The 9,502-nt window shown below is 44.1% G+C and overlaps 1 protein-coding gene across 2 annotated transcripts in view; it reads left to right on the plus strand.

Moving 5' to 3' along the window:
* spag5 (sperm associated antigen 5) overlaps positions 1-5,300 on the plus strand; it is a 44,314-nt gene extending 39,014 nt beyond the window's left edge. For both annotated transcript variants that reach the window (XM_068010005.1, XM_068010007.1), the window contains 3 exons: positions 2,384-2,458; positions 3,571-3,651; positions 5,166-5,300. In XM_068010005.1, coding sequence (XP_067866106.1) covers positions 2,384-2,458; positions 3,571-3,651; positions 5,166-5,252 — 243 coding nt within the window. In that variant the 3' untranslated portion in view covers positions 5,253-5,300. The remainder of the gene's footprint in view (positions 1-2,383; positions 2,459-3,570; positions 3,652-5,165) is intronic.
* Positions 5,301-9,502: the final 4,202 nt, after the last annotated feature.

Below are 9,502 nucleotides of genomic sequence, written 5' to 3' on the forward strand. Positions count from 1 at the left end.
GTGTCATCAACAGTGCCATCAAGCGACACTTTTTCAGTAATAACCTGCTCAGTGGCACTCAGTTTGGGTTCCGCCAGGGCCACTCAGCTCCTGACCTCATTACAGTCTTGGTTCAAACATGGACAAAAGAGCTGAACTCCAGAGGTGAGGCGAGATTGACTGCCCTTGACATCAAGGCAGCATTTGACCAAGTAGGGTACCAAGGAGTCCTAGCAAAACTGGAGTTGATGGGAATCAGGAGGAAAACTCTCTGGCTGGAGTCATACCTAGCGCAAAGAAAGATGGTTGTGGTTGTTGGAGGTCAATCATCTGAGCTCCAGGACATCACTGCAGGAGTTCCTCAGGGTAGTGTCCTAGGCCCAACCATCTTCAGCTGCTTCATCAATGACCTTCCTTCAATCATAAGGTCAGAAGTGGAGTTGTTTGCAGATAGGTCACAACTGGAGTACTGTGTACAGTTCTGGGCGCCACACTATAGGAAGGATGTGATTGCACTGGAGAGGGTGCAAAGGAGATTCACCAGGATGTTGCCTGGGCTGGAGCATTTCAGCTATGAAGAGAGACTGGATAGGCTAGGGTTGTTTTCCTTAGAGCAGAGAAGGCTGAGGGGAACCTGACTGAAGTATACAAAATGATGAGGGGCATTGATAGGTTAGATAAGAAGAAACTTTTTCCCTTAGCAGAGGGGTCAATAACCAGACAGGATGCCGGCACAGACAGGATGGGCCGAATGGCCTGTTTCTGTGCTGTAAAACTCTCTATGACTCGATGATTGCACGGTGTTCAGCACCATTCACTGAAGCAGTCCATGTAGAAATGCAGCAAGACATGAACAATATCCAGGCTTGGGATGATGTGTGGTGCGAATGTTACTTGCCACTTAAGTGCCAGGCAATGACCATCTCAAACAAGAGAGAATCTAACCATCTCCCCTTGACATTGAAAGGCATTAGCATTGCTGAATCCCCCACTATCAACATCGTGGGGGTTACCATTGACCAGAAACTGAACTGGAGTAACCATTTCAATACTGTGGCTACAAGAGCAGGTCAGAGGCTAGGAATCCTGCGGCGAGTAACTCACCTCCTAACTCCCCAAAGGCTGTCCACCATCTACAAGGCACAAGTCACGAGTGCGATGGAATACTCTCCACTTGCCTGGATGGGTGCAGCTCCAACAACACTTAAGAAGCTTGACACCATCCAGGACAAAGCAGCCCGCTTGATTGGCACCCCATCCACAAACATTCACTCCCTCCACCACTGACGCGCAGTGACAGCAGTGTGTACCATCTACAAGATGCACTGCAGCAACTCGCCAAGGCTCCTTAGACAGTACCTTCCAAACCCGCGACCTCTACCAACTAGAAGGACAAGGGCAGCAGATGGTTGGGAACACCACCACCTGCAAGTTCCCCTCCAAGTCACACACCATCCTGACTTGGAACTATAATCGCCGTTCCTTCACTGTCGCTGGGTCAAAATCCTGGAACTCCCTAACAGCACAGTGGGTGTACCTACTCCACATGGACTGCAGTGGTTCAAGAAGGCAGCTCACCACCACCTTCTCAAGGGCAATTGGGGATGGGCAATAAATGCTGGCCTGGCCAGTGCCACCCAGATCCCATGAATGAATAAAAAAAAACTTTTACTGAGACCAGCTTTTTATTATCTGAATTTAATTAAACTGAATTCCAAATTCTCGACGTCCAGAGTAGTATTTGAACTCGTGTTCTGGGGATTATGAATCCAGTAAAGTAACCACTATTCCAAAGTTTTGCAATTATATCATTAATAGTCACGGTTAACCCTATGGGTCAGCGATCTGAAGGAACTGCTGCCTGTATTTATAGTTTAGCCCTGCAGTGTTGTACAGCCAAGCCAGCTCACTCTTGTAGTCCATGTGCTTGTCCACCAGTAAATGAAATGTGGAATGTATATTTGCCCCTTGCCTGGCAGAGGTGGGTCTATGAAGTCTCCTCAAGACTGGGACTCTGTCATTGTGTCAGCCAAGATGCGTTTGCTGGAACACAGAAGTATCCAATTTGGATCAATGGAGGTTTTAATCAGTTCTGCTTTGTACCTCTTTGACTCTCCATGACACCCACTTCCTATTTTATGAATAAAATACAGTGGCCAGTTGCCCTCAGCTACCTGACCAAGTGCCCTTCGCTCATTGTAAGCTCGGGCAGAGAGCTTCAGAGGGCAGTTGACTAACGACCACCATGTGTAGAATGGCACTTCCAAACCCCAAGTCGCTGCCCCTCCCCCAGTACAGATAGAAATAAACTGCACCATCTCCATTGGTCCCAGACAGACCCCTCATTTCATCAAAGCAAGGAAACGAGTGATCGTAGTGTTGAGATTTATTTTTATAATTCAAGGTGAGAAAGTTGCGAGAGGCTGATTTACAGAAGGAGAATGACATCCAGGAACTGAAGGTGAAAATGAACAGACATGTGAGTAACAGCTTGCTGAATTATGTGGCTGAGCAGTGCAGCCTGCATTTCTTGTCTCCTTTACATGCATTCCCCCTCTCTGCCTCTCTTTCTTTCTCTGATTCTTTCAGCCTCTTGTGCATTTTCTCACTTGTGGTCAATGCTCATGATTTCTCTCCTTGTGTTCCTCCCAAATTCTAAATACTCCCTTTTTACCCTGTTCCACTTCCCTGCATCCTCTCTGTTCTGCTTGCACTCGCTCCTCTGAACCCCGCAACCTTTAATCTGCAACTCCTTTCTCTCTCAGTCTTTTAAAACCTGAGTTTCAGATCAGTAGTTCCCCATTTATCTCTCTCCTGTTCAAGTTTTGCAGTGTCCTGCAGTCTGAGCCCTGATCTTTCCCCTGGGTTTCTCGATCCCAAATATGTTAAAGTATGTTAAATTTGCCATGTTCCTGTTGCACTTATTTGGGTAGCCCTGTTGTGAGACAATTGCTGTTGCACACTACTTCTAGTAGCTGACGCTTCCTGGGCTCCTGGAGGTGCAGATCCCCAAACCCACAGCATCATTATTGCACTTGTAGGAGGATTCGATTCGCCCTGACTGCACAGATAATCTGAAATGCCACTTGCCCATCCTCCATTTTCATCACTCTGCTATAGGTGGCCAGACTTTCAGCTACTTGGGCCCTAAGCTCTAGAATTCATTTGCTCACCTCTCCGCCTCTCTCTCCTTTTAAGACACTCCTTAAAATCTACCTCATTGACCAAGCTTTGGGTCACCTGTCCCAACATGACACGGTCTCAGATTTTGTCTCATTGAGATATTTTCCTTTGTTTAATGGCGTTGTATTAATGCAAGTTGTTGTTGTAACTTGTATCCACATCTGGCCAGCCTGACCAGATGGAAGAATAAGATTCCTGATAGAGAATGATTGATTTAGTGACAATATCACTGAGGGTGAGGCTTTCCTGACATGTCAGCCAGTATCATTTACTGCACAGAAGATGGTCATTAACCCAGAGTGCTTTACCACAGGTTTTCAATTTTAAAGGACCTGTGTGAGGTTCAGTACAAGACCAACAGGTATGTGCATTGTCAGTAACACCTGCTCCCTTTCTCCCCATATCTAGAGAGCTATCCTGGAACAGAATTATCACAAAGCAGAGGCAGAGCTGGCCAAACTCGATGACCTGATTGAACATGTCAGAATAGTAAGTTATTGTGAGGTGGGCACGAGTGATGATGGTTAGACTTGGTTTTGAGGGAGACAGGGTGTGTGCAGTGGTCAAAAGGGTTAAGGAAACTTTCAATTCATTAGTCCCAAAAAAAATCCAAGTGATATATCCCTCTCCACGTCTCTGGTTGTGTTTGCTAATGAGGCCTAACTTGTGATGGGGATGTTCACTAGCCAGAAACACCTTTCTGCTGACTGCTCTCCTGGCTGTATTGGTTAAGGAGGAGTTGCTGTCAATTGTGCCTCGAGCTGCTGCATACACGTGGAGGCTCTCACTAACCCAGAAGGTAAAAGGACTTGGTTGGTTGTTCGGCACCTTGTTCCTAAGTTTTTTTTTAATTTCCAAAATATACTTTATTCATAAAAATCTGTAAAAATACATGACAAAACAGTTCTAAACAGCACCAAGTCAAAAATTACAAACAGTGCAAAGGAGGTCAGTTTCCTTCACTACAATCATGAGTTGCCTCACAACCCTTCCATTTCATTTCTCATGCCATATACATTTTACTCAGGATGTTCCCAAGTGCTTCACAGCCGGAGATTACTTTTGAAATGCGGGCACTAATGTTGGCCAGCATAATGGCCATCTTCAACACAGCAAGATCCCATTAACAATGTGGTAAATGGCCAGTTAATCTGATTTTTGGTTGAGAGTTAAATGTTGATGAGACTGGGAGGACTCCCCTGTGCTTCACGTCGTGCTGTTATGCTTCAGGATCTTTTGACCATTCTTTTTGGGAAAATTGGGTTATTTTGATTGTGTTTTGAAATGCTGCTTTCATGCAAATTAAGGAAAAAGTGGGTCTGAGATATTAGGCAGTTCAGATTCATATGAGCTAGTTTTGGAATTGTTTCCTCTTAAGCTGTGAATATTAAGCAATTTGTTGGCTTGTCTCAGCATTTGAAAAATACCTCCTGCCCATTTTGTTAACTAAGTCCTTGATCCCTTTCCTGACTGTATAGTGAGAGATGTGTGGTAACATGGCTGAGTGATCTAAAGCACTGGATTAAGGTGCCACATTGGGAGCATGGGTTTGTGTTCCACAGTTGCCAGAAATTGTGGTGCTGTTTATTTTTATGGTCTCTTCACTATAAACCTTTCTTAGTTGCTGAGAGGCAGTTTCCCCTAGCTGCGGTGGGGGGGGGGGGGGGGTGGGTGGGGAGTGGAATTGGGATTGGGAATTCCCAGGATAATGATCTGATTACCTACTTTAGAGAGAGAGCCTGAAATTAGAATCCAATTAATATGGTAACTGCTGCTAGCAGACGGTTGGTGAGATTCCCATCCCGATGCAGCCAAAGATCGGTCTCCTGGCACTAAAATAAAAAGGACACTAAAGGGATCTTGTACCCTGGTTCCAGCTGAAATCCAACCTTTTATTTTCAGACGCTGATAGACTTGCCTTGCATCTCTAGCATTTGGTTTGATTTTTGTTTTCCAGCTTTTGTGCAGGTTTTACATATTTTATTTTCCTTTTTGTGTTTCAGGTTCTCCTGTCGGTGCCTGATGTTGTTGCCAGCTCGGTGGAGCTGAGGTCTCTCCTGCACTATCTTGGAGAAGATGTGGGAGAGTAGCGTGTCTCCCTTGGTGCTGCTGTTTCATCCACCGGTCATGGGGTGCGGGTTGGGGGTGGGGGGCGGGTGTGGTGGAGGAATGAACAGCAATTGTAGCCAGCAGTGAAGGGTGGGGCAAAATGGCAGCTCCATTTTCTGACTCCTCCTCCTCCTCCTGTATGTGATCAATTCAGTGACAAATCACCGCTCTGAAATTTAAAAGTTCTGCCTTTAGGCCCAGCGTTTACAACCTTTTTTAAAAAAAAAACTTGAAAATGACCGTGAATCCATCTTGATGCTCTTAACTTTAACTCAAGATTGGAGCTTGATGCTGGAGTGTCTGTTGGTCTTCATTGTGTAACCCTGACCCAGTTCATGCTGTGCTGAGGCCCCAAGATACTTTCAAACTGTAAATGATGTGCAAGGTATTATTTATAAATATATATAAATGTTGTACTTCTGGTTGGTGTGTGTGATCATTTAATTACTGTTTATACTTCATGTTCTGCAATTCACCTTCCAGTACCACTGGTTCAGGCTAGTTCTTTATTTTCTTTCCTGCGATCACTTCCTGTGGCTTTTTGTCTTGTTTGGAAGAATATTGTTTTTCAGCATAAAATAAAACGGATTCAAAATTCCACAAGATTGACCTGTTATTTGTTACAATCGCTAACGATTGAGGGAGCTTGCCATACAGTATCTGCTGTGGAGTGTGATGGGTAGAAAGGCCTTTTATTGCTCTAGTTCTTTTAATTTTCATTTTAAGGATTGATCTTTTTAAGTTAAATGCTAAATGCAAAACTTAACATTAAATGGTGAGGACGGGTGCTTAGTATTAAGGGATGCAAAATGTTTAGAAAAGATGGGGAAGGTGAAAAGGGAGATGGGATGGCAGTACTGATTAGGCAAGGCATTGTGGTGTTGGAAAGATAGGATGTCCTTGAGGGGGCAAAGGACAGAATCCATTTGGTTAGAGTAGAAAACCAGAAAGGGGATGATCACACTACTCGGGGGTATTCTTTGGGCCTCCAAATAATGTGAAATAAAGGAGCAAATCTGCAGGGAAATCAGGGAGATATGCAAGAAGTGTGGTGATATTGGGGGACTTTAATTACCCAAATATCTATTGGGATAATGTTAGAAGAGAATATGATGCATGTCAAGTAAATTCAAATGAGAACCAGGCCAAATACAATAAGTTGAGAGGAAGTGAAGAGGAAAACAATACTGGCAAAGACAGAATATAAGAACAGAATGGCAGTCAACGTAAAAGGAACCCAAAAAACCTTTTACTGGCATATAAATAGAAGTGTATAGTAAGAGGCAGGATGAGTCCTATTAGGAACAAAGAAGGTGATCTGCTTAGAGGCACAGTGCAAGGCTAGAATACTCTACTTTGTATCGGTGTTTACTAAGCAAGAGGATGCTGACAAAATATCATTAGTAGCAGAAATGGTAGAGGTGATGGATGGGGTGAAAATTGATGGACAGGGATGGACTGGAAAGGCTGGCAATAGAGTGGATAATTCGCCTGGTCTGGATGGGTTCCATCCCAGGTGTTCAGGAAAATGGGGGTGGAGATAACGGAAGGACTTGCCATAATCTTCCAATCTTCCCTGGATACAGGCGAGGTGCCAGAGGATTGGAGAGTGGCAAATGTGACATCCTTATTCAAGAAAGGGTGTAAGGACTGTCCTAATAACTACAGACCACTCAGTTTAACATCAGTGGTGGGTAAGGTTTTTGAAACAATAATCAGGGGGAAAAAATCAACAGGCACTTTGGAGAGGTTTGAGTTAATTAAGGAGAGCCAGCGCAGATTTGTAAAAGGCATGTTTCATGTATGTGCTTTTGGCCAGGGCTGTTCAGTTTTCTGTCAATTAACACCCTCTCTGCACCAACCCTGTGTCTTTCAGCACACCATTAAGACACCCTTTGCCTTTGTTCCATGACCTTCTGATCAGTTATTCTCTGTGACCCTGTCCTATCAACACCTTCTCTTTTGTTACCTTTTGACCCACCCCCGCTTTATTTGCTTAAAACCTATTACATTTCTAACCTTTGCCAGTTCTGATGAAAGGTCACTGACCTGAAACGTTAACTCTGCTTCTCTCTCCACAGATGCTGCCAGACCTGCTGAGTATTTCCAGCATTTTTTGTTTTTATTTGTAAAAGGCAGATTGTGTTTGACTAATCTAATTAAATTTTTTGATGAAGTAACTGAGAAGGTTGATATAGGGAAAGCAATGGATGTCTACCTGGATTTTAAGAAAGCATTTGACAAAGTACCACATAAAAGATGGGTGAACAAAATTGAGGCTCAGTGAATAGGAGGGCCAGTGTCCGCTTGGATTAAAAAAAGAATTGGTTTTACAACAGAAAACAGCAAGTCATAGTAAATGTTTGTTTTTCAGACTAGAGGATGGTAAACAGTCGTGTTCCCCAAGGTTCACTGCTGGGACCACTTTTTTTTTGATATAAATGACTTGGATATTGGAATGCAGAGTACAAATTTGCAGAGGTGTGGCAAACAGGATGATACCAATTGAATGCAAGAGGACATAGATAGGCTAGCAGAATGGGCAGACAAGTGGCAGATAGAATTTAAATGGAGAGAGACTTCAAAAAAATGCAGCACAGAGAGATCTGGGTGTTCTTGTGCATAAAACACAAAAAGTTAGCATGCAAGTGCAGCAAGTAATTAAGACAAATGGAATTTTGGCCTTTATTGCTAGGGGGTTGGAGTTTGAAAATAGGGAAGTCTTGTTACAACTGTACAGGGTGTTGGTGAGGCTGCACCTGGAGTACTGTGTACAGTTTTGGTCCCCGTATTTAAGAAAGGATATACTAGCATTGGAGGCAGTTCAAAAGAGATTCACTAGGCTGATTCCTGGGATGAAGGGGTTGACTTATCAAGAACGGCTAAACAGGTGAGGCCTTTATTCATTAGAGTTTAGAAGAATGAGGGGTGATCTTATTGAAACGTACAAGATTCTGAGGGGGATTGACAGGGTAGATGTTGAGAAGATGTTTCCACTAGTGGGGGAATCTCGAACTAGGGGACATAGTTACAGAATAAGGGGACACAGTTACAGAATAAGGGGACACTCATTTAAAACTGAGATGCGAAGGAATTTCTTCTCTGAGGGTCGTGAATGTCTGGAATTCTCTACCCCAGAGAGTTGTGGAGGCTCGATCACTGAAAGTATTTAAAGAGGAGGTAGATACATTTTTGAAATATCAGGGAGTTGAGGGCTATGAGGAGCTGGCACGAAAGAGGAGTTGAGGTCTGGGGCAGATCAGCCATGATCTTATTGAATGGTGGGGCAGGCTTGAGGGGCTGAATGGCCTACTCCTGCTCCTATTTCATATGGTCTTATGTAAGTGTGAGATGATGCATTTTGGCAGAAGGGAGAGGCAATATATACTCAATGACACAATTCTAAAGAGTGTGCAGGAACAGAGGGATTGCATGTGCATTGATCTTTGAAGGTGGCAGAACATATTGAGAGGGTAATTAGCAAATCTTGGGCTTCGTAAATGGAGGTATTGAATACAAAAGCAGGGAAGTTATGCTGAACCTTTATAAAGCTCTGGTTAGGCCCCAACTGGAGTATTGTGTCCAGTTCTGGTCACCACACTTGAGGAAGGATGTGAGGGTCCTTGAGAGGGTTGTTATGACCAAGTGAGAAAGGTGTCTAGGGGTCTTTTCAGCCTTTATTTATAATGTATGAGAAGAAAGTGCTGATTGGTTGGCAAGAGATTGGTACAGGCCTTGCCATGGAGAATGCACCAGTTTATGGTGACTGACAGTTAACTGCGAAGCTTTGTTTGAAATTTAAACCAGGCAGCTTGGCTTTGATTAATCAAGGCATTACCCTGAGGAATGAACCAGCAAATGGCCGTCACTTATTTTGTTTAGCTGAAACAGGCGCAATCTATGTACATGTTCTTTCTGTCTACAAAGAACAGGACCCTGTGTATTAATATATGTAGCTTCCAGTACGCGCAAATGCGCCACACTGAGAGCCCGACTGACAATCTTAAATTGGTTGTCAGCGTAATTCTTAGCACACTGCGGATTATTTAGCAAATGTTGTCCAATCGCAAAATCACATCTAATGTTGGACACAGGCGGCACAGTGGCGCAGTAGTTAGCACTGCAGCCTCACAGCTCCAGCGACCCGGGTTCGGTTCTGGGTACTGCCTGCGTGGAGTTTGCAAGTTCTCCCTGTGACCGTATGGGTTTTCGCTGGGTGCTCCGGTTTCCT

The sequence above is a fragment of the Heterodontus francisci genome, chromosome 30 (assembly GCF_036365525.1).
Source record: "Heterodontus francisci isolate sHetFra1 chromosome 30, sHetFra1.hap1, whole genome shotgun sequence".
Classification (NCBI taxonomy): Eukaryota; Metazoa; Chordata; class Chondrichthyes; order Heterodontiformes; family Heterodontidae; genus Heterodontus; species Heterodontus francisci.